This window comes from Giraffa tippelskirchi, chromosome 3 (assembly GCF_054371585.1).
Source record: "Giraffa tippelskirchi isolate mGirTip1 chromosome 3, T2T-mGirTip1v1.2.pri, whole genome shotgun sequence".
NCBI lineage: Eukaryota > Metazoa > Chordata > Mammalia > Artiodactyla > Giraffidae > Giraffa > Giraffa tippelskirchi.
Window position 1 is genome coordinate 96,930,432 of NC_137277.1, and position 26,726 is coordinate 96,957,157.

At 33.5% G+C, this 26,726-nt stretch overlaps 1 protein-coding gene across 5 annotated transcripts in view; it reads right to left on the minus strand.

The window, feature by feature from the left end:
• PSMD14 (proteasome 26S subunit, non-ATPase 14) overlaps positions 1-26,726 on the minus strand; it is a 101,469-nt gene that overhangs the window by 23,075 nt on the left and 51,668 nt on the right. For all 5 annotated transcript variants that reach the window (XM_081581613.1, XM_081581615.1, XM_081581614.1 and 2 more), the window contains 5 exons: positions 20,685-20,756; positions 20,337-20,456; positions 18,244-18,314; positions 17,103-17,253; positions 2,734-2,841 (listed from right to left, as the gene is read on the minus strand). In XM_081581613.1, coding sequence (XP_081437739.1) covers positions 2,734-2,841; positions 17,103-17,253; positions 18,244-18,314; positions 20,337-20,456; positions 20,685-20,756 — 522 coding nt within the window. The remainder of the gene's footprint in view (positions 1-2,733; positions 2,842-17,102; positions 17,254-18,243; positions 18,315-20,336; positions 20,457-20,684; positions 20,757-26,726) is intronic.

Genomic DNA, 26,726 nt, shown 5'->3' on the forward strand with positions numbered 1-26,726 from the left:
ACTGCTTAACAACTACTGAAAATAATGTTTTTTGAAGAGTTTAATTCTGTTAGACAATGCAGTTGTACTCAGAGCTACACTTAAGGGGCTCACAATCCTAGTACAATGTATCTGTGCATCAATAGTCAGTAAATTTCCATGCAGCTGACAACCAATCTTCATACAAACTGTGACCTTTAAGGACTTGAAATGTTGAAGAATTTTTAGTGAAATAGGTTTAATAAAATAAATGTTTGCTAATTCTCAATTCTATACATTTGACAGTATTGGTCAAATGTTCCACATACAAAATAGTATTACAGTCACAAACATTAATAGAAAACTCTACAGTACAGGCATTACACTTTTCCCTCTCTGTTGGAAATGACTCTATTAATGACTTCTCTATTTAAAACATGAAAGTTCATATAAACTTTGTCTATGAGCTTTGTTTTGTTGTAGATACTTCAACATTGCTATTAGTGCTTAAAAGTAACATCTTCTAAAAGCAGTATGTTTCACTGCAAAAGTTTAAGAAATACAGAGAAGGAAAAACAAGAAAAAAATCCATAATCCTATTACCCAAAGACAATCAATACTAACACTGTGGTATAAATACATGGGCACAGTTTTTAACATATATTTTTTCAAAGAGGAGAACTTGTGTATGTGATTTTATAATCTTTACCTTAACATATTTTGAACTTTTCTCAATGTATTAAATAGTAGTTTACAATATAACCCTAATACCCCCCCCTACTTTAAGTATGATAGTGAAAAAAATCAGCAAAGCATTAGCAAAAGCATTAGCAAACACCAGCATGAGGGCTGATGGTACCTGTCAGGTTCCTATTCCTACTACTTATAAGTTGGTTTAGGAACAAGATCCCTCTAAACACAAACTAATTTTCCTCCAAAATAAGAGGTATGGCTGTTCTGAAGGTTTCTGATCCCTGAGGTACAGATTCTTCCAACACATCTTAAAATTCTATTATGAATATCACCAATCACTTCAAGTTCTTCTAGGTTGCTTTCTTTCTACCTTGTCTTAAGAAAACTAAGAAATTGTATTAAGGTGTTCCCTTGTTCTGTCACTTTTTGGCTTGATCCCATTTGAGTGTTTTAGTACTGGAATTATCTCAAAACTGCAAAGCACCCAGATAGATATCTTCCTGATGGGTGCTATACAAACTGTGAAATAAATATATTTACATATTTTAATTGGAAGGCAAAACAAACTAAGAAGAAATGAAAAACAATGATGCTATAGCTGTTATATACACAGGTCCCTTTAACTTCAGTTTGGAAAGCTTCTTAAGGTTCACCTTAAATTACAGACTATCAGGTAAAAAATACAAACTGGATTGATGTAAAAAGAACCAGATTTTAATTATTTAATTACACTCAATTTTTAAGGTTAAACAGCAGTATTTAAATTTAAAAGACAATATCTGCAACAGGTGGCTGTTGACTTGCAATTAGTAGAAACTTCTGGCAGAAACACACCATGCAGTAATCACAATGATCTTAGACTGTGAGATGCTACTTAACCTTTTGCAAAAAAATAATGAAGCAGTATGATGCTATGGGGGTTTACAAGAAAGGTCATTATCACAGGCTAAACTGGTCCAATAATATATTCTCCTGGAACATGCAAGCATGGGCTTGTCTGTACCCAATCAAAAACACTAGTAGCTTATTTCATACTCATTGTACTTTGTAGTTTTCTCTGACATCTAAAATAATTTTTTCAGAAGCAACACACCTCAGTCCTTTGGGAAAAATTTTTTTTTCACTTTGATGAAGGCTTCAGATGAGTGACTGCTGAAAAACTAAGCATCTGAAAGTATAAAGTTATCAAAGTATAGCCAAGCTTAACCATGGCTAACTGTCAAAGCCACAACTCCCCAAAGACAACCACACGACAGAGCAAGGTTTCAGAAGCGGAGCAGCAATAGCTACTATAATGTCTCTGTCCTGTGTGTTCTATTTAACCAAACATGGTATTTCTGTCCTTTTAATTAATCTTCAGAGAAGCAATTAACTATACAGACACAGGTTGTGGTGCATTTAAAAACATATTAAAATAATTTCTGCAGACAATAAAGATTTGTGTAAAAACAATGAGGTATGTGAACAATACAAAGAAAACACTCATCACTCAGGAGGATATTAAGTGTCTAAATAACTTTAATAATGTGGCTGACATCACTAGAAAGAACAAGATACAAACTAATTGAAAGTAGTATGTAGCTGTGTCTTGTATGAATTGTTTTAAAAGAAGGGATTAAGCAAAAAAAAAGAAAAGAAATATTTAAGTACTATTTAGGAACTGCTTCTGGGAACCCCTTAAAGAATACAGCAATTTACCATTAGGTACTAAGAGAAAAGTGTACTAACCAATTAATAATGATACTATGATACCTAACACACTCCACTTAAACCCCTATCAGTCCTTTACTACACTGTTAACCAACAAAGCTGTAAGGTACTCTCAAGATTAAGGATCTACCATGCCCCCCAAAAGGATGTCCTCAAGCTATGTTAGTGAAGTTTAAAGACATCACTAAAAGCGGATTCATATACAACAAATCTAACTTTTGCAACACTATTTTCATAATCTCCTTTCAAAGCACAAGAAAAATTAATTGCTAAACAAATTAAAAGACTAAGTATTGGATCTTACACTGGTCATTTATAATAGGCTTTAAAAATTTAAAACAGTTTTAACACAAAATCAAATACAGGCATTACCTGAATAGATGGCTTGTTTAGGTGACCCAGATTTGAGGTTGTTTGTCTTGGTTCATGTCCTAAGACCATCATATTAGCATTGATCAATCTGAAGGCATCGATAACAACCTGTAAAAACAAGGTGTCAGGTCATTTCTTTTTTAAAAAGCAAGTGATGATGCCAAGCAACAGTGGACAAGGCATGATCAACTTGCATCTGTTTCTGGCCTATTTCCAGAAAATCATTTAATTATAATATTAATAAAAAAGAACCCCTGCTGACTGTGCCATCAGCACACCACCCTCTATCTTGTAATGTAAGGTGACACCAATTATTGCAATTTTCATGAAGCAGTAAAGGAAAATATTAACTTTGCATCTTTATTATTGAAACATGTCATTACTAAACTTATACCAAACAGCCTTCATTGGTGTGCATATGTCTGTCACCTAAATTTTACCTAATCAAAATGAATGACAAAGAGAAACTAAAACTGAAAGTGAGCACAAGCTAAGGGACCACATCTAAAGCCCAGCCCTGTCACATCAATTATACTACCACGATACTTGAAATGACAACAAAATTACAACCAGCAAGGCAGTTGCTCCACGTATTCTCTTCTAGTCAGATACCTTTTACTTCTTGTGACTATAAAAGACTTTATACCTTGTCTGATGGCCTTTAATGTCCAAACCACTCTCAAGAATAAGAGGCACAATACAAGAAAACCAAGGTCATCCATGCTTTAAGTTAGGAAGATGGTATAGAATGATACAGTTCTAAGTTCAAAGTAAACAAATAATGATAGGTATTCTCTTTTTGCTGGGTGGAGTCAATATTTTTGTAGAGAAAAACTTCAAATCCTTATATGATACAAATCATCAATTAGCTCTTATATAGTATGAGATTTAACAAGAATCACCTATTATCTGAATGCTTTTCTCTGTTCATTATCATGGATTTGAAAGAACTTGTTAAAGGTTTTAAATGTTGTTAAGTTTTATGCAAAGAACCTGGGATCTCAAGACACATGTCTCTTTTAGAGAACGTAAATCAAATCACCTAGAGAATAAACTCAACACATTCTTCATATAAAAATATCTTAAAGCAGGATACAATAGTATTTCTAGGTTTGCCTTTCAAGGTGCTAAACAACTGAGATTTATCAATGTTTCAAAAGCTGTTGTCAACTAGACTATTTCTCATTTGTATAATTATTGTTTGAGGATACTAACTAAAAAAAAAAATTCCAAAATAAGTCAATTGGAATGTAATAAAGGCTGAAAAATCAAGGAAGTATATTACTAAATGCTATATGACAAGAACAAGACTGAAAGAGTCACTCTTTCTAAAAGGCTGCCATGAAGGTACAAAAGTACACAAACTTAGATCAAAGCACTGTGACAAGTGACACAATCTAAGGCCCCTGTCTATTCCAGCAGCCAAATAAATAAAGAAATAAATAATCAACCCTGCCTTCTGCTTTTATTTCTAACAGTTTGAATTCCCCCAAAGATTCTTTTTGCCTTAAAATAAAACCAAGTATCCCCAGAACATGCATGATTTAAAAGTTTGTGAAAACTTTTTTCTTCTTATACAATAACTGTAATTCAGTCTTAATTTTCACATTTATGTATAAATAAATATGGTCTAGGTTTATACCTCTTGCTTACACTTAATTTTAATCATATTTTTCATAAAGCAATAATAAAAATAAGTACTACTATCAAACATGCTTTAATCAGATGTTATCAGACAGTTGTTTAAAAACATATCAAAGTAAAATGTTCTAACATTTTCTACTAAAAAGCACATAAAAATAAGATAAAATGTAGGCCAAAGAAGGGAAAAGAGACTATTCTGATAGACAGAAGTACAACTTAAATAAATACAAAATTAAGAATTGATTCCCTAACCAACAGCAGTAAATATTTAACAGCAAAGCATCACTTTGGTCCAATTGTTTTTTAAAATAGTTTGATCCCATTTAAAGATTTCAGTACAATTTATACAAAAAGAACACTCCTACAAAACTATGAAAATTCCATTATATATCAAGATGTATTTTTATATAGAATGCCTTCAAACCAAAGCAGCAAACTAGCTATTTTACAGGAAAAAGTCTCTAATATTTCTCTGGAATATTATAAACAGGTATGAAACTTCATAAAAAGGAAATGGAAATACCAGCTAAATAGATATTGCAACCAGTTAAAAACAATCTGACATTTAAATTTTTAATTCTTTTTTAAAATTAAAGAGAAAAATTCAAGAATTTAATATGCTGTTCCAACCTATGTGAAATTAAATGCTTAGACTGACAACTTCTGACTGACAATATGATAGCCAATAGAAAATGAATAACTTCACCAAGATCAAAGGAATTTGCTGCCATCACTATAGCAACTGTCTTAAGGAAACTAACATGTTCAACAACCTGCAGACTAAAATTAGATTTAGTATGCAATAAAAATATAAATATGGCAATATAGTCTACATTTTAATTTCTATACAATTTTATAATTGCTTTTTGCACTGTGAGAATAAGTAAGTTTCTCCTTCAGAACAACTATCAAAATAGACTCATTAATGTCCAGTGCACTAATGAGCAATGGGTGAAGAAGGTGTTAATTATGCCACACTAAGATTCAAGAAAAAGCCCTAGTGAGCACTTGGAGGTGTGTATAAGCTGAAGGCGTTTCTCCATGTTTATGCATTTACAGCATGATGCAACAGAATGACAGCAAAGTGGTCACTCCATGGATGAGGATGGAAATCTTAGATACAATATACTGAACAAAGAACCCCCTAGGATTAATTAAGGTATGGGAGGGGGGCAGGGGCAAAATCCATGTTTTCGAGCTATATGAATTTTCTGAATGGTATTTTTTAATGTATATATACATTAAACCAGTTCAGCCTATGTCATAAGCTTATAAATCCAAAAAGTAATTTAGACAAAAAACTTTGCCCAAAAACTCTCTCCTTAATATGTACCAACAAAAACTTCCAAGCTAAAGTATGACAAATATTTTCAGGAATATGAGGCTAGACTTTTATAATTCCTTTCCGTGCTACAGTCCTACACACCACGTTGAATCTCTGTTCACCAGCCTGACCACTTAATTTTTTCTGGTACAAGTGCCTTGAGACTTTTCAGAGGTCACTGCAACAGTAGACAGCTTATAACAAAACCATTAGCAGTTTGGCTAGCTTAGAGAAACCTCTTACTTTCCTTTTTTGTTTATTATCACTGCATGAATCTGCAGCATATGATAGTTTATAATTTCTCAGGCTTGTTAAATTCATGTTAAAGGTCTGTTTTCTTGTTGAATAAATTTTGTTCATATAATGCTGCCTATTTCATACACTCAGTCTTTAATAGCACCTTTGGTCTATGCGCAACTCACAGATCAAAACAGAGGACTAAAATAGGGGTTGATGATGCTATTTACATGTGTGATTCCTGCTGTCTTCTTGTTAGTAGCTTTAATATAATAGAAGACCTTGTCTGTTTTGTAATTAACACATCTTTACTGGAGAGATATTTGGAAGTGATTGCTGTGAATATACTGGTTAGTAAAATAAACACAATCACACACCACTTTCTGTTATCAGACAAATTTGTGAATTGTACACATTATACTCCAGATCAACAAACTGTGATATAACAGCCAAGTAAAAGACACATATTTATATAACCCTTTATTTTTCTGAAAATATGTATTCACTCTGACCTTGCAAATATAATTAGCTTGTGGGATGTGCAGATTTCAGTACCATGGTAGCTTTACTAATTGCAACTCTTGGAAATAGATACTAAATATTTGGAAGCTGCCAATACAAAATAAAAACTGCATCTTTTTTGTACATCTGTCTTAGCTTATAAAAGCAAAATAGTTTTAAAAACAATACTGTGTTCCATATTTATTCCAAGCACATCCAAGGGTCAAGGACCTATCATTTCATTTTAAAAACGAATCTGGTTTAGGACACAAAACTGTAATTATTTTCAGATTCAGTTTAATCCATAATTTTTTGGCTTCTTTCATGAGTATAGTACAGTTTAGCCAATATGCTATTTATTTTTATATTCATGTTTTCATATCAACTACTAGGTCACTGAAAGACTAGACCAAATTTCTAAAGCATCAATCTATAGTTTCCCAATTTTTACATTCAAAGGAGACTATTTTTTGAGTAAAGCTTGTAAAATTACTTTAATACAAAGGTGTCTGAAAGAAAAATGCCTAAGTACTTCCGGCAGTAGATACTATAATTCACAATTTCTCTCCTTCTCTCTTTTGTTTTTTCAACAGTAGCTGCGTTTGGCATTTCCAACTGCCCTTATTTTGAAGTCAATGACTATCGGAAGTGTTTATATATAAAATGAGCCAGGGGAAAAAAGCTTGAAAAAAAATTTCAGACCTCAAAATCAATGTCAAACATCAAGAAAAGAAGAAAAGAGTTACAATTCAATTATCAGTTAGGTTACATATTTAAACACATATAAACCCACCACCATGTAAAGTAGGTCTCTAAATGACTATAAAAATGCTAGGTGTGGAAAGAAAAGCAACACCCCATATCAAATATCCTTTATCACCTAGAAATGACCTGTTATCAACTGCTTAGGTTGTTTCTAGATTCTTTAAAAATTAAGAGTGCATGTGACCTGGGAAAGTACTGCTGGGGTTTGTGACCATTTCGTTACTTCTGCTGCCATGCACTGCCAGACATCTATAAGAGAAAAACATCTTATGTCTCTTGTAAGCCCACAGCATAAAAAATTCAAAGAAATCTTACTTTTTATGCCATTTCCAATGAAAAGCACTAAGAACTAAAACTGACTCATGCCAAATGCATATCACTGAATTGCTGTGATTTCTTAGTCTCAACTTTGCAACATGGAAATTATTTATAAAACGTCAATTTTAGTTCTGGAAAAGAAATTCCTGTGTGTATGTACATTTTCTTTCTTCATCCTTGGAGAATTGCTTATTGTAGCTAGAGATTTGTAGTACAACTTCAATATATTGGGAAAAAAGGGGGATGGAGTGTAACTAGCATAATGTACTTTTTTTTGACAAGTGAAGACATGCATCAAAATTCAAACAGTAAAGCCACAGCTCTGAATATATATACTTTAATGAAAACAAATCGATCTCTGGAAACTAGTATGGTGAAAGGTAATTAGACATTTTTAGATTCATGAAACTTTCTAAAAAGAATATAGTTAAGTCACGAAATAAAGTTTAGCAGAATTTTTATAGTCGATGCATGTACTCGGTATGATGTATAGGTATTTAAATGCTTTAAGACACCCTGTGGAGTCAGAATCCTGCCTAAGTTAGAATTCTGGTTCTATCACCTGTGAGTTAAGTGAGCTAAGTTAACTGCTATTTGACTTTTCCATGTCATCATGTGCTCATGAATGATACCATTTGATGATAAAATTAAATAAAACAGTATTTGTGTACCTACCACTATGGTTCTTAGTGTTACTAACTGTGGCTGTCATGGGCTTGCCCAGCTTGGATCTCCTTTCAGTAGAACTTACTGCAGAGAGCATAGCTGACTCACAAACTCCAGATGCTACACTTGTGGATCCTCTGGGGGTTCCCCAGGACACATCTCCCTAGGGCTATTCCCAGTCAATGACTGGGCACACCAAGGGTACTACAAACATAGCCATTGCTACCAAATAAGGGCTTCTTCTAAAGGACAACAGTCTCAAGGACTCCGCAACAGCCTGGCTGAAACTTTCTTAGGAATATGCTGCAGTATGATGCCCTTCCTACTCAATCCTACCTTCTCTTTCTCCTTCCACACAGTCAGACCTGTACTGCTGTCTGAAGAGTCTCCCCTTTATCTATTAAAGGTGTTTCCCCAAATAAATCTCTTGCATAGACCAAATTTCATTTTGGCATTTGAATCTTGGAGCACTCAAACTGACACAGTAAACTAAGCAGAATATTGCTACTGCAGTACAGTGTTAAAGTTTAAGACATATTCCCCTGGGAAAATTTCTAAATAAAATAAAAAATGTAATAGCTACACTGAATATTTAAAAAAGAAAAAGACAGTATGCCTAGAATTTTGGCATTCCTCTATGATAGGTATCTCTAGAATTAGAGGTGACCAATAAACAGTGAACTTAAAAACTGAATTCCTCAGGGACTATTAATGAGCTACAAGAGACCAGCATCTCTGGGTCACCGGTTGGGTAACAAACTTAAGATTACCAAATCTATCTGGTGGCTACCCTGTCAGTCAACACAAAAAGGACAAGTGACTTCCACCTCCTGTTTAGTAGGCAAAAGAAAGCAACACAATTAGTATGTTTATTGACAGTTCCACATAAAGTAAAGGAATAAAAGGCTCCAGAGACTAAATGCTAGGGCTCATTCACGTTAGAAAGGTAGTAGGGAGGGGATAAGGGAAATAAAGGATTTACATACATTTCTTGTGCTTTAACATCACCTTCAAAAAAAAATACAAATATATCCTTCAAACTGCCATTTCTCAAAAGGCACAGTCATTTTCATAGGGAAAAGAAGAAAAGCTCAATTACTTTGGTATGTATCCTTTTTACACATTTTTACTGGGCTTATTAATTAAATATTGCATAGAAATTACACGAATACTCAACAACCAAGAGGTAGGCATTAATATCTTAATTTATGGATAAGAAAACTGAGGCTCCAAAGACTTGAATAAATTAAATGAGATGACAACCAGTAAGTGACACCACTATCATCTGTACATACACAGGATGCCAAAGCCAGTAGTCTTCATCACCAAGTTATCTGATGGAACAGTTATCCTAACACAAAGCAAAAAAAAAGACCACTCAGATTCAGTTACTTTCCAGCAAGGTTTGTGTCTTATATGCCACCAAATATCCATTCCCCAGCAGAGTACTTGGGACCCCTAATACATATAGTACAGAAAAGATTTAACAGATTATCTATTAAACTGAAAAGCTCCAAGAAAGCATTTTTGGTTACTGGTTTTTTGGTTGGTTTTTTTTTTGGCCACACTGCATGGCATGTGGGATCTTAGTTTGCTGACCAGGGATGGAAACCACACACCCAGCAATGGAAACACGGAGTTTAACCACTAGACTGCCAGGAAAGTCCCTTTCCCTTTGATTTGTGTTTAATTAGGAATAAAAACTGCACACAGAAAAGCTATTTGGAATATAAAAAGTGGCAGCAGGCATCAATTGAAAAGCTTACTAGTAGTCTAAGAATAACCACTGATTATTAGAATAATGATCAACTATGACCTAGAAGAAAAACTACAATCGTAGTCAATTCTACCCTCCTGAGGAAATTACACAGATAACAACACGCTAAAGCGGACAAAACTAAGTTCTAGGCTCAGAAACATCCTCACAATTAACAAGGGTTAATGTCAAATCATTCGAGTATGATCTTAAGCAACTAATACATATGGGTTATGAAAAGACCTTTTAAAGTCACAGGTTCCATTTTCTGGTACAACACTGGCATTAAAATAGGGAGTAGGTCTTAGTGCCCTGTGTGTTCACTGCATGCCTGGCACACAGTATGATCGATAAATGTCTGTTGAATGAATGACCAGGGTTCATTAGATTGAAGACAGAAAAGCATTCAAGAGGCAAAAGAGTCAATAAATAATATTTTTATAGATAATGGGACATTGCTTTAAAGGTTTTCCTGCATCTTTAAAGAAACAGTTGGATTCAAACTAATTTGAAGCCAATTTCTATCATTCAAATGCATAGAAATTACTAAACAACAATAAATTTGCCCACAAATTGTATTATTAATACAGAAGTTTGCAATTAAAAGAATGACACTTAAGAACTGTTAGTTGTATATCAGATTTATACTTAGAATTTTAAACATAAAATTGCTTTAACATTCTTAGCTGACAATGTCTGATTATACAGATTAGTGTTATAAACTATTAAGTCTATCAGGAATAGTTAATGCACATTAACACCTTAAATATTTTCTTAGACATCCTCACAGATTATATCTGAATGTTATAAAACTTCAAATTGATACTAAGAGTGAAAAACAGGGCACAAACAAAAGATAATATAGTAACTAAACTTGTTCCAAGAGTTGGATGAGTATGCTCACAAAGCTATATTAGGAATAGAAATAGAATTTTTATGTGTCCTATTTTCTATTTTTCTCTTTCAGCCTGGAAAACTAGGCAAAGAAAAGGTGTGTGTGTATACAAAATTCGAGATAAGGACTATTCAGCCCTTAAATTAACTTTTATGGGATACTGATGAAAAGAAAATCTTATGAATAATAGCTAAATATATTCCACTAGCTTTAAAAGACAAATGACATGACAAAGTTGAACTCTAGCTCTGATTACACAAAATCCACATTTATCAAGGCTAATGTCTATGAAACACTGGCTCACTGACCTTGTCAATCTCATGTTTCACTCATTTAAAATACGACTCTATCATCACTAACATATACAAATTACTTTCTAAACCTCATAAAATTAGCTGCAGTTTTGTTAATGTTAAGTCAGAATTGGTAATAGCTGACCACTGACACACTCATTCCTTGATTTTACTTTATAACCACTTATGAAAAAACTATTTTTTGCAGACACTGCATGAATTTCAGGATAAGGAAAAATTTCTCCCTTAAAAGAAGCTCAAATCTTGTGGGGGAGACAATATTTAGACGTGTGTGTGTGTGTGTGTGTGTGTGTGTGTGTGTGTGTGTGTGTAAAGTCGTTTCAGTCGTGTTTGACTCTTTGCAACTCTACGGACTACAGCCCGCCAGGCTCCACTGTCCATGGGATTCTCCAGGCAGGGGGAGTGGGTTGCCATGCCCTCCTCCAGGAGATCTTCCCAACTCAGGGATCAAGGCGATGGCACCCCACTCCAGTACTCTTGCCTGGACAATCCCATGGACAGAGGAGCCTGGTAGGCTGCAGACCATGGGGTCGCTAAGAGTCGGAAACGACTGAGCGACTTCACTTTCCCTTTTCACTTTCATACATTGGAGAAGGAAATGGCAACCCACTCCAGTGTTCTTGCCTGGAGAATCCCAGGGACGGCGGAGCCTGGTGGGCTGCCGTCTGTGGGGTCGCACAGAGTCGGACACGACTGAAGCGACTTAGCAGCAGCAGCAGCAGCAGGGATCAAACCCCCATCTCCTGCAGCTCCTGCACTGCAGGTGAATTCTTTACCACTGAGCCACTGGGGAAGCCCACAGACAGATGAATAAAACACAAAATGATTTTAATCACATCAATTACCTCAGAGGCCAGAACTTTAACATACTATATTCACATTCTTTTTCATCAGCATGCCACAAAGAAATATGTTGGAAAAGCAATAAGTGCCCAATAAAAAAATCAGCTGAATCAGATGACTATTCCTAAATTAGTCTGAGTGTACAAAATAGAAAAAAGGAACGTTTTCATTTCTTTTGTAGCTGTTACCTTCACCTTCCTAAAGTGAGCAAATTAGTAATTAATTTATACATTTATTCTTAAAATTTTCAAAAATATTCAGATTCTATTTTTAAAAATATGCTAGTCATTTTTCCTTTTAAGTATCAATTATTTTAATCTTTAGAATAGTGAAGTGACATTTATTGCACATCTTCTATATGCATGTGCACACTATATATATATATCACTTCCCAATATTCATAACACTATAAGATAGACACTAAAATCCCTGTTTCACAGATGAGAAAACTGAAACTCAAGAATATTAGATAACTTACTCAAAGTCATGCTGTAAAAAAGAGTTAAAAACTGGATTCTAATGCAGACTTGACCCCAAAGCCTGTGGTCTTTACTTATTCTCAGCCTTTATGAAATATAATTTTTAATAATAAGAAAGTGCTAAATCAAAACTATTATTGAACAGTTTAAAATCTCCACCATCTTAAAACTTTCTAATAAAAAATTTCTTGGATAAGTAAACTATTTCCCCCCTTACCTTGAAAAAGACATAACCTTCTAGGTATCTGAAAAGGAAAAGTAAGCTCTTATTCATTCCCTAATTCTTTCCTCTATTTGTTTCTACTCTTCAAAGCCCTACCTTTTTTGTAAAACACTGATTAAAACACAACAACAAAAACTACTCATTTTATATTCTAATATATCTGCCAAAGAAGAATGAACAAAGAACCACTTTGAATGGTATCATTTCTACATTTTCCCCATAAAGTACAAGCTCCTTTTTTCTAAGTAATGTCCTTAAAATTTGGTCCAAGCTTCATCTACTCTGTGCAGCTTACACTGATTTCTGCCTACATTTAATTTAATTTGCATTTACTATGTTTGCTACACAAGTACTATTTTATTGCATGTCGACACATAAAAGGTTCTAAGTAAGTATTAGTTGAATTATTTGTCACTAGCAACCAATTCAATACTTACAGAAACAAAGCAGTATAGTATAGTTAGTTTGTATTATATCAGTATGCAGTGTAGGATTACCAGCATATAATTGGCAGAATGTTACCTGGCTCACTAGTGACACTAAATATGTATGACTTCTCAAAGAGGCTAAGACCATTTTTTATTTATTTTGTACCCCAAAATCATTAGCAAATAAGTATATCAGGTACACTCAAGAAGCATCTGATGATGAGTTGATCTGAAACAAGATAAACAACACATTTTCAGAAGCCCATTGGATATTCCAATCAAAGTGAACAAAAAATCTTCAAGAAAGTCCAGCCAGTGTGAAGATCTATTTGGGATAAAGGGGTTTCATTGATTTTTTTTTTTATGCTTTCAAAATAGAGAATATAAAGATTGTTTGGAGTCAGCAGGTAACATCTGAACATTTTATTGACAGGAATCCTATCAAGAAAATTAGTTCTCAAAAAAAGTAGTAATAGTTGTAGTCTAGTTTTGACTTTGCAAAAAGTGGTTGTTCTTTTTGCCCTAATGAAGAAATACAGTCATATTACAAGCTGAATTTACTTCTAAATTCATCGCTGGATCGAGTCCAGTTGTAGGCTGAACATACAGGATAACAAAACATTAAGCAAGAGGATGACACCACGCCTCTTAAAAAATGAAGTTTAAAACATTTTCATATGTGTTTTCATTATAAGTAAACTAAAACAGAATCCTAAAAACTATTTCACTGGTAAATTTAGAGTGAAACTCACTGGTAATTTCTAAAAGCTTACATACACTCCATTCAAATTACAAATATTATTATCATTGATTTTTCACCTGTATCATTTTAAAATACTTACAGGCTTACACAATATACAGAGATATGAATTATTTATCATATAGTACATTTTATTGTTTATGCTAGTTAGGGATGTCACAAAAGCTGACAGACATGAGTCTGCCTAAATTGTTTTTAATTAATAGAAAAATACTATTTAAGAAACTCAATTAATATATAATACCTACTAAAAATAGCACACAGAACTATTGAGAACTCTGAGAAAATGTATAGTTCCTTCCTCTGACTTATGCTGAAGAGAATGACATCTACCAATGTTAGTTAAGAAAAGGCCCTGAAATGACTTTGGTACTAATTTTCCATCCCTAAGTGATTCTAATTACATTGTTCATATTAAAGAGTCAGTAAACAGCTTGAGTTCTTTACTTTTATAGACCTAGATTCTTATTCTTGTTCTGCTGCTTATTACATAATAGGATGATTTGGGGCAAGCTGATCTCTGATTCTATAAATTTTTTTACTCTTTCATTGACAAACAGAATAATAGAGTATTTTCAGAATTATCAAAAAGAATAAATGAGTTAAGTTCATACGGTTATTACCACAATACCTGGCACATAGCAAGAAATCCATATAGAGTCAAGTCAAGGAAAAAAGTGAAATAATAAAAGGAAATCAAACTTTATGGATTGAGATTACAAAGAAAGAATCCATTTTTACCTAATCACTCAAAATCAGGGGGATAATACTAGGACTTACAAAAATGAAAAGATAAACATATACAGGAAAGAAGTATTAAAAGAACAGAGACCCAACTTAAATCATTTATACATAGACTGTCATTTTTTAACTTTTGCTCTAATCATTTTAACAGCTTTGCTAAATCATGAACAGAGAAGGGGAAGGGCAAGTCCTATGTTATTATTCTTTTCTTTTTAAAGTTTATATTCTTAAATTTAATGATTTAACTAGAACACTCTGGCCATGGATTTACTAAAACTTAATTCATAGTTTTGAGATACTGAGAGAACTATATATGATAATCAAACTCAGGTACCTTATAAATGAAGTTAAATTATTGACAAAGAACTAGATCCTATATGAGGTAATATAATTGCATGAATATATATGTTAGGTACAACAAGTGATGTGAATCAATGATAGATGCTTATACTAAATTTTTTCCAAACATATTTTTTCAAGATGTTTAAGACTAGACAGTGATACAAGTATTCCATAAAGTAGTTTTTGCTATATATTTTAAAATACTACATTTTACCACATTACAACTGTCATGTGATACATGTGTATTTTTTAATGAATGCACTCTTTTAACATGAATTATGCTTAATTAGAAACAAACAATGCAAACTCCACTATTATATAATACCTAAACTAGGTTTGGAAACTAAAACTGCCATTTAAAATACTATAAACAAGATAACCAAAACACATATTCATTTACTTACATTCTATTTTGAAAATGCTTTCTTTCATTGTATTTAACTTTATATTTTCCTTTACAAACTAGCCACTATCACATAGTTAAGTATCATAAAAAGTCATACTACAACTACAAAACAGAATTCTAATTATATTTAAATTTAAGTTTCAATTATTATTTGTAAGTGTTGTGGTGAGGGAATTTAATCAGAGAGTTATATTTCTAAAATAATTATTACTTAAATGAGTTACTTATGGGTTACTTTTTTAAAAGGTATCTTAATTATCAGAGAATTAAACTTAAGAAATACTATACTGTACTATAATTCATAAAACTAACAAAATTCAAGGGTTTTCAATTCCTTTTATCTATATCAGTTAAAAAACAACACATTTAGTAAGAAAAGAAAGTAAATAAATTGAAATACAGGTATATAGCAAGCCTCAGAAGTTATCCATTCAGATATGCCCAGTATCAGTTCTATTATTATTTTTGTGGCTAGTTTCTGCCTCTGAAAAGCTAAATCACATCTAATAGTATCATGATTTATAGAAGACCTCAATTTTTATTCATCATAGTAGTATAATGTCAAAAAGTGTTCAACTTCAAATTCATGACAGATAAAAACTCCATGTTTTAACAGCCATATTTAGCTTGTTTGAGCTGGTGAGCAGATGTAAATGTAATCTGCATTACTATCAAACTCCAGGTCTGATAGATAGCAAGCTAATATTTATTTTTAAGTGCTCCAAAAATTATTTGTAAAAGCTGCATAAAAAGGATTCCGTAAATGTATTGTGATTTTATTTTAACAATTATTCTACACTACAATGGAAGTACATGCTCAAACAAGACACCTCAGCAGTATTTTAAAGCAGTAACCACCTAGCCAATTTCTGTATGTTCTGTAGTTTTTCTAATCCACTCTCCCTGTGGTTGAGCAAAATCGAATTGCCTCTCACATTTGCAGACAGCTCTGTGAAGGTGATAATAGAGCTGCTCCCTGCTGTCATGAGGCAGGAAATAGGAAAATGGCATATGGGGCTAGTAAGAAAGAAAAAGAAGGAAAAAAAAAAAAAGAACGAACAAAAAGAAGAAGGGAAAAAGAAAAGAAAGAAGGAAAAATGAACTAAACAAGAACAAAAGATTTCAACAAAGAACAAATATAACCCAATATGCTTTGCAAGTTAATCTCTTTTCAGAATCATTTAGCATATCTAATCATTCATCTCTGTCCTCACTCCAAAAATGCAAACGGTTGATACCAAGTGTTTGGGGCAAGTTTTCATTGTCTAAAATATTTGGAACATACAACTCCAGAATATGCCCTGTACAATGTCTGCAAAACAGAGCTATTTAACTAGATTTGGTAAACATTGTGCCAATCCCAAATTTACCATTTTAAAATAAAAGGTAGAGAAATGTTTATTAAAATATTAATAAAATGTGAAAAGCAGGCTTTCAGTATGATTTAACATTCTTAAATCTATGAAATAAAATTATTTAAAGATAAACACTTATGATTAGACTGATTAAAGAAGAAGAACACATCTCTAAACAGTTAAATTGCTAATAATAATACCAAGACACATTTATTGACTTGTAAGTTTTTTGTTTGGTTGTTTTTTAAGTAAAGAGACCAGGGTTTCAGTGTGTAATTAAGAAAAGCTTTAAACAAAATAGATTTTTATTTAATGTATCTGTAAACAGAATGTGGCAGGAGATGCTAATAAAGACAGAATCCACTCTACCTTTCCTTTTACACTCTGAATGGGATCCACAACCACTGCCACGGCTCTCTCTGACAAAGCTTCAAAGCTCTGCTGAGTGTTGATATCCACACCAGAAAGCCAACAACCAAAGCCAGGGTGACTGTGATACCAACCAACAACCATCTCAGGCCTGAAACAAAGAGGGCATTTAGCCGTTCAGAATAGAACAGGTAATACATTTATGATATGAAAAGAAACAACACACTAACAGGGTATAAATTAAGAAGAGATGAAAAACACACAGGTGTGAAAAAACACCATTAGAAACACTGAAATCATACACCATATTACCCAGAAAACATGGAAATGAGTAAGTGTGACAAAGGAGTGCTATCATTAAGAGATGCACATTAGCAGTGGTAGATAAGGCTTTCAGTTTTTCACCTTGTTACCACACTTTCTCAGAGCCAGTTTTTACCCTTTCAGCATTCAAGTAAATATCTACTCTTTAACTCCTTAGCTCTGGGAGTTGAATTTTTCAGGCAGAGTACATTTTTAACAATGGACACCAGGATCCACTGTTGTGAAAGGATTAAATATCAATTAAACCAGCAAGAGAACTAGGAACTCAGTCAAAAACCAATTTGCACTGTTCTGCCCAGCTGCTGAGCCTTTTGCTAACATTAATTTTGAAGTTTTTTCCACAGTAGAAGAATTTGAGCGAGAGAATGACAACTATTGAGAGATTTAATCTAGGGTAAAAAACCTCAACAATATTTGAATTCTACTTTCTCTGTCTGTAAAACTCGATATGACTACAAATATAATTCAATATTCAGAATTTTATTTAGCTGCAACTCTTGAATTTTGGAACATACAAGCTCTTTTAATTATAAGTGACTAGAGAGTAACTCCATATGCTAAACAGAGGGAAGCTACAGTCCAAGTTTACTATGTAATGGTTGAGAATTTTAACATGAGGCATTTTTCTGACTGGCAAGTTTCTTTGATTCTACAGGAAAGAGATACTAGATAGGTAAGCACTAAGAGTAACACTATCACATTAATAACATAGTCTTTTTTTTTCTTAAGAATGATATTCACAAACATCTAAAATTCTGAGACATACTGTTGAAAATATTTCCCATTATTCCATTATATGATCACTTGAAATATTTACCTTCCTGTCTGTTTCAACATATCCAACATTTTGGCTTGGAACACTGGATCAACTGCCTCCACACTGACGCCCTGGTTTAGAAAGAAAAAAAAAAATGATTAACTTCTACAACAATGAAAAAAAATTGTATTACAAGATAATGAACAAAAAGCTACTGCCAAGAAACCTATGTACATTATTTGGGGATACCAAAATAATTTAATAGATTTTGATACCCATATTTGATACCCATGTCATTCAATTATAAACCATACATCAATAAAACTTTTTAAATTGCCAAGTACCAAAAAACTGTCAAGTACCAAACTGCTGTTAATGAGTTAAGGTAATTTTTAGGATGCTTTTTAAGAGTTTACGGTCATGACTAATGTGTACACACACAAATACACACCCACACAAGAAATATCATATTAGTAAATCAATAACTTCTTGTTTAGATCTGTCTAGGCAAGCATACTTCCTAAAATCACCCTCTGATAACTGATAGGCAGTAAGTCTCTTCCATCTCATTCAATGTTCTATGACTATTTGGCTATTGTTATAACCAACAGTTCAAGTCTTTTCCTTTTTTTTTCCTTCAGTAATGTAAAGACCCTTGGAAGGAAAATAATCTAACAATTTAAAGAGTTTTGCTTTTGCTTGTTTTTTGGGGTGGCTGAGCTGGGTGGGAGTGGAGGAAGTTCAGTGCTTGTTAGGACTTCTTGGCAGATTAGGCAATGGAGGGAAACACATACATTTGAATATTACCTCAAATATAAAAGCATTCTCAAAAAATTTCCCACAAGAGACAAACTGTAACCAAGTCTTTTAAATGCTACATTATTTTGCTAGTTCAACCAAAAGAAAATTTTAGGACATGTAAGAATTAAAGGCATTCATATCATCTCTCCAGTGATAGATTACTGCCATTATAGCTCTCTCAAGGCTTCCCTCTAACATCAGGAATTTAAGTCTAATCTACTTAAACAAACCAGTTAACATAAGCACTTCTTCCCAGCAAAACAAACAGTATTTTGAATTCTAATTGAGAGTGCATCCTCAAGAACAGGGGTATGCAATCTGCTGCCTACAGGCTAAGAATGTTTTTTTACATTTTTAAAGGGTGGTTTAAAAAAAAAAACAAGAATATGAGACAGAGACATATGTCTTTACAGAAAAAGTTTGCTAACTCTTGGGCTTGAAGAGAAACTTTCCAATTCTACTACACAGAGTGAACATAGAGATCAAATATTCTATTTTATATGATCAAACAAGCATTTACAACAAAATAAAGGATATTAAAACTTAAGAACCCTTTACTCTAACAGATATCCACATAAGGTCATTCATCAGATGAATATACATATTTTCTTAGGCAAAAGGATGAAAAGAATATGTGTGTTATTTTTTGGAAGGTCAGTAAATGGTTATTGGTTTTGGCCAGTTTTTAAAAATCTAAATACACATCTATCTACAAGTCTAACGCATTAAACAAAACAGACAAAAAAAAAAACTACCCCACAAAAAACTCCCATGGGTAGATGGGTAGAGGACTTTCACAAACAGTATGCAGTATGCTTAGTCTATGACAGATTACCACACCCAGGCAAAAAGAACTAAAGTCTGTCATGGTTTCTGTTTTTTTTAAACTTAACATTTTGAATAGGAAAAGCTTAAGAGTCATTTATCACCATATATAGAACATTTTTAAAAGGGTGCTATTTCAAAACAATAAGAACAAAACATGAGGACTAGAAAATGTACATGAATTAAAACTTTAATTAAGTCTCTGAAATCTTTTGAACCAAGTATTCAAACTAATCAAACTAATATCCTACTATCTTAAAATAAGTAACATAAATCCAGTACACTATGCTAGTTAAAGCTGAAAGAACAAGTAAAGGGATTAAATGTTAGCATCACTCGGTCTGTAGACCTATAGGTAATTCATAATTCATCTAAAAGATTTAACTCAATGCAGTCTAAAAATTGTTATTAATCTTTTATAATTAATTTTTCTATCAAGAAAATTACAATATGATAACAGTTATTTTGCACAGGAAAAGAAAAAAGAAACACATTTACTTGCAGCAGGCAACCATAAAAGTACTCACTGTTCCTGACTGTGGCATAGCAAACACATCAATCACTCTGACGGTGTAATCATCCACAAATTCTCCAAGCATAAGACCCATAACTTCCATTGGAACTCCAGCTCGACCATGTTTTAACATCTGTAAAGAGGAAGATACACAGACACAAAGCCTTTGAGATCTTTGAACACCCCTCCTTTTAATTAATAATCTAATTGTGTTTCAGTGGAAATAAAACCACTCTATTTTATACATGCACCTAAAACAAGTTTATGTATGAGAGGATTAACGTGAAAAATATTTCAGTGTAAAAGACACAGAGAAAGCAGCAGAGCTCAGTAAAACCAGTTAACTCCATTCAACACTTACTTTTAACAGTGCCAGGGAAGAGATATAGACTTGTTCTGCTGTGTCCACTGCAGGAGCGTCTGTAGGTGGACCCTAGAAACAAGCATAGAAATCATTATGAATACAGAGAAATTATGAGTTCAAAATTAAAGTCCCACATTATTTAAACATGATTATTTTAAAAGAGTTTAGAGAAAACATGTTAAGTATCCTTTTATTCAGCTACAACATAAACAATCAAAACAAGCTTGCAAATATCAAACCTGTAGAAAATATCAAACTTAGTATTCAGGCAAGTTTCCAGTGGATATAATGCATGAATCTTTCAGCAATGCTAGCTTAGCTCCACTACAAAATAGATACAATGCACCAATTAGCTATGTTTCTTACCTCAATGTGAATGTTAACTGCTGTTGGACTAGTATGATTAACTGAAGAACCAACACAAACAGTAAATTCTGTGAGCGTGATTTTCAGCTAAAGACAGCATAGCATGTAGATTGGGGCTTTGGGATCTCTGCCGATACTTTGGTATGGGGATGAAGTAGGGGGGCGGAGAAGACTTCTAATCCCTAGGTGAAAGAGCTGTGAAAACAACATGCTCTGCACTTCACCTGAAGTTGTTCCCTTCCCCTACACAACATCAAATGTAACACAACTGCCCCAGATGTGAGCAAACTGGCTGAGACTGGTGTAGCTAATGGAAAAGACTTCCAAATCCTGACAACTACCTTTAAAGAAAACATTACTATTAAACTTACTACAGCCTAAGAAGACATTATGTTTCTCCCTAAAGATTCTGTCTTCTTCATCAAAAGCCCAAATCTTTTTTTACTATAACATTCTGCTGCACAAAGTAATTTACATATAGTTCTTACCCTCAAGATGACTACAATCTTGTAAAATTAATTCTGCCCCAATCAGTGCATATAGAAAACTTTTTTTTAATACTGAGGATTCTGGGAAAATAAAATGACATGTACTTTTAACTGCTAGGTCCTGTTTTGCTTAAAGTTCCCTTTCCTTAACAATAACTGTTTCAAATTATATAATGAATATGTTAGTTTATCTAAACTGTAAGTCAATGCTCTAACTAGCTTTTACGGACTTGCTTATTACTAAAATTAAACAATTGCTTTACTCATTACATTTCACACTTATAGGTCTTTATGTACTTTATGCTTCTTCTTGTCTATTTATATGCCAAATTCTGTGATTTTCTGTTTTGTTTAAAAGCTCATTAATATTTACTGGAAGTACTGAGTATAAAAAGTTCCAGAATAAATTTTCTCTAATATAAGCAACACATACAAAAATTACCTCTATTCACTTATATACAAATTGGTGAGAAAAATAAAATCCTTCAAATATTATGTTTAAAAATAAATACCAGATAATACATTTTTAAAAGTACCAAATTCTTCAATCTATTGTCACCTAATGCAGCTTTACTGCTTGCCTTTCAAATAGTTATGAAAACTCTAAGGTAAACTAAAGTGCTATAATGCCAAAACATTTGTTGAGGTCATCATATAAAACATGATAATTTTGTTGATATGACAATTTTATTCATCTAAGAAAGTTAAGAAACTTTAAGAAAAAAGAGAAGATAGTAGTAAATTAGTCATCACAAGAAGTTTTGGGAGAAATAATACTTTAAGGTCAGGATAATGAACATTATATTTATAAAAATTATTTTCTGATTCAGAGCAACTTAAAAAATGCCCACAACAAAAGAATTTAAAACTGGTACTTAGGTTATAGTTATTAATATAGCCTTTCTCAACTTGCCACGAAATACTTACCAAGAAAAAAAAAAGGAAAAGAATAGGGAAATAAAACATCACATCATCACCAAAATGCACTGCCGACAAAACTCAGAAACTATTTCTCCCATCAATGAAAGCACACTGTTCTGTTCAACAGTATATAATACCCAGTATCTAGCGAAGTGCCTGGCACATGGAACTCAGTAAGAAATGGTTGGAAAAAACAAAAGAATGAACAAATTAAGGTAGTGCAAGTCAAAAGAACAGAAAGGAAAAATACCCACCAGTTAGTTACCCTGGGTGTGAGAACAAGCCATATGCAAGTATATGTAAAGATCCTTAGCTCCTCTCTATGTTCTTCTGATTCAGAAACACTAACAGAAAACCACGCGGCTGGTTTCTCTATTGTACGGGTGTTGTGTTTTGAGATGGCTGCTAAGTCGCTTCAGTCGTGTCCGACTCTGTGCGACCCCACAGACGGCAGCCCACCAGGCGCCGCCATCCCTGGGATTCTCCAGGCAAGAACGCTGGAGTGGGTTGCCATTTCCTTCTCCAATGCATGAAAGTGAAAAGTGAAAGTGAAGTTGCTCAGTCATGTCCGACTCATCACGACCCCGATGGCAGTCAGTGATATTTTCTAGTGCCCCTCCATTACTATTCTGTTTCTTGTTCTAGTTAGAATAAATTTCCCCCAAAACAACTTGGCAAGACACTGTCTATGTAAAACACTGTCTATGGGATAGATGTGTTAAGGATCTCCAGTAGCAGAGAATATCTGCTATCATTTTTCTATCATTATGCTCACTTGTTCAGAATAGCACACAACCAGGAAATGAAGGTGAAAAAAACCCCATTAAAGACTCTGGAAACTAAAAAAAAAAAAAAAGACTCTGGAAACTAAGCTAAGACAATTATGTAAGAGCCAGTACAGCTGTAGGTCAAAGATGACCTGAGCTGAGAAAAATGTGGAGCTACGGAGAAGGCAATGGCACCCCACTCCAGTACTCTTGCCTGGAAAATCCCATGGACGGAGGAGCCTGGCAGGCTGCAGTCCACGGGGTCGCTAAGAGTCGGACACGACTGAGTGACTTCACTTTCACTTTTCACTTTCATGCATTGGAGAGAGAAATGGCAACCCACTTCAGCGTTCTTGCCTGGAGAATCCCAGGGACGGGGGAGCCTGGTGGGCTGCCTTCTATGGGGTCGCACAGAGTTGGACACGACTGAAGCGACTTAGCAGCAGCAGCATGGACAACTTACCTACATTGCCTTTCGGCAAACACTCATGAGGAATACCATTCAGACAATTCAAGGAGAGGAAAGTCATTTAAAAGTAGGAATCATAAACAAATTTCTAGAAAACTGTTTGGTATCAGTAGATTACAACATGATTTCTTATCTCTGGAATGGAATATTGGAGGACAGAGCAAGGTGAAAGCATGAAAAATAATGCAGAATTAAAATTACACTGGAGGAAACAAGGATAAAAATAATACTATCACACATTTAATTCAGATATAAAATATAAACTTTAGAAAATGTCTTAGAATGCAGAGTAAAAAGTTAGAGATGAAAACATAATGATACTTAAAGAGAAAAGGAGATGTAAGCTATGAAATACAGTTGGTCCTAAGGAGAAAATAAGAAATGGAAAGCATCAATTAAGACAAAGCAAAAGAAAAATTTCTTGAATGAAAAAAAAAAACAAACTCAACTTTTGTACTACTAAATGTCAATGGCAATAACCAATGAAGAAAAGTGCTTGTAAAATTTTAGGTAAATCTTAACTGCACAGATAAAGCATAATTTCTAAAATCATACAAATAGGAAAACTCAATAACCTGAAGAAAAAAATGCAACTCAGGTTGACTTTGGATTTCTTTGCAACATTAAACGGCACAGTTTCAGGCTTTTAAGAGAGAAACCCTGTGACGTCAAATACATTATACTTGATCAAAAAAAGGTCTGAAAGCCTACAAATATATTACTAAATATACAAGGACTCAAAAAATATGATTCCAGGAATCTTCCTTCAAAGAACTTCTTGAAAATGATCCAGTTGAGACCCCACAAATCAAAATTAGAAAGTCAAAAATGGAAAAACCATTATATAAAACAATCTGTTAAGACTACTGAAAGACAGTTAAAAACAGAGACAGATCTAAATAATATAAATAACCAGGGTTCAAAACTACAGATATTACCCAATAACTATATGGAGCAATGGAGAGAAATAAAGTATACAAAACTATCTGACATATAGAAGGGGAAAAAAGAGATTTGTTTAAGTGCTGACTTACACTAGTACGTAAATATGGATTTAAGAGTCTTTTGAACAACTTTAAAATAACCATGATAACCATTAAAGTTGAATATAGGCCTTACCAAACCACTGGAGAAGAAAAAGCTAAGACAAAACCAACAATAAAAATCAGGGTACCAAGAAGGTAACAAAACAAAAATAGCAAACAACCTAAGTAATGAAAAAATATAAATGAAGTAAAAGTCTCTCACATGTGGTTTAAAATGGAAATTCATGTATATGTTTCTTTTTATAAAACAACCCACAATGGCCACTGTGTTTTACCCACCTTGCCTTTCTTCAGGGATGTATTACAACAATAGATTTCCTAGTAGTAAATCACCTTTACATTTCCAGGATAAATTGCTCAAGTTTGATTTATTATTATGCTAACATTTAAAAATATATTTATTTATATTACTTTACATATTAGTATTAAAACTTGCAATACAAGGATGGTTCAACAAACAGAAACTGAGCAATGTAATACACCACATTAACCAAGTGAAGGGGAGGAGGATAAATGATCATTTCTATGCAGAAAAAGTATCTGACAAAATTCAACACTCTTTCATGATAAAAACACTTTGACAAACTAGGTACAGAAGAAAACTACCTCAACACAATAAAAGTCATAGATGAAAAATCCACAGTGAACACAATGTCCCATGTTGGTGAAAAACTGAAAACTTTTCCTCTAAGATGAGGAACAAGGCAAAGATGCTTGTTTTCACCACTTGCTTCCCTGGTGGCTCCATCACTAAAGAGTTAGCCTGCAATGAAGGAGACGTGGGTTTGACCCCTGTGTTGGGAAGATCCCCTGGAGAATGGAATGGCAGCCCAATCCAGTATGCTTGCCTGGGAAATCCCATGGACAGAGGAACCTGATGGGCTACATACAGTCCATGGGGTTTAAGAATCAGACATGCAACTAAACCACCACCACCACTCAACACAGTACTGGAAGTTCTAGTGAGAGCAATTAGGCAAGAAACAAAAGTAAATGGCACGCCAACTAGAAAGGAAAAACTAAAATTATCTATTTGAGATAATATAATCTTATACATAGAAAATCCTGAAAGTATGTTAGTTACTCAGTCATTTCTGACTCTCTGCCACCTCATGGAGCCAGCAGGCTCCTCTGTCCACGAATTCTTCAGGCAAGAATACTTGAGCGAGCTGCCATTCCCTGAAAACTCCACCAAAAAAACTCTAAAGTCTCCACAAAGAGGAAGTCAGATCTAAAAGTAAATTCAGTAAGCAGCAGGACACAAAGTCAACACTCAAAAACAATGCATTTCATTAACAAATAATGAACAATCTGAAAAAGAAATGACAAAGATAACTTCATTTACAATGTCATAAAAAAGAATGAGATACTTAAGGAATTAAGTTAACCAAGGAAACGAAAGACTTGTACAATGAAAACCACAAATACTGCTGCAAGAAATTAGAGAAGATATAAATAAATAGAAACACATCCCATGTTCATGGACTGGAAAATTTAATATTGTTAAAATGTCAAGACTACTCAAAGTGATCTACAGATTCAAAGCAATCTCTGTCAAAATTTCAATGAAAACTTTTGCAGAAACAGAATACCTATCCTAAAATCATATGAAATCTCAAGGGACCCTGAATAGCCAAACAATCTTCAAAAGAAAACAAAATTAAAAGACTCACACTCCCTGATTCCAAAATTACTACAAAGACAGCAATAAAAAAAAATATGGTACTACACATAGGGACAGACATAAAAACCAGTGGAACTGAACAGAAAGCTCAAAAATAAACCCTGGTGTATACAATCAAATGATTTTTAACAAGAATGCCAAGGGTGCCAAAACAATATCTGTAAATTATATATCCAAAATACAAAGAGAACTCCTAAAACAACAAGAAACCTGATTAAAAATGGGCAAAGAACTTGAACAGATATTTCTCCAAATAAAATATATATGAAATACCACCTACTAGTATGGCTACTAACAA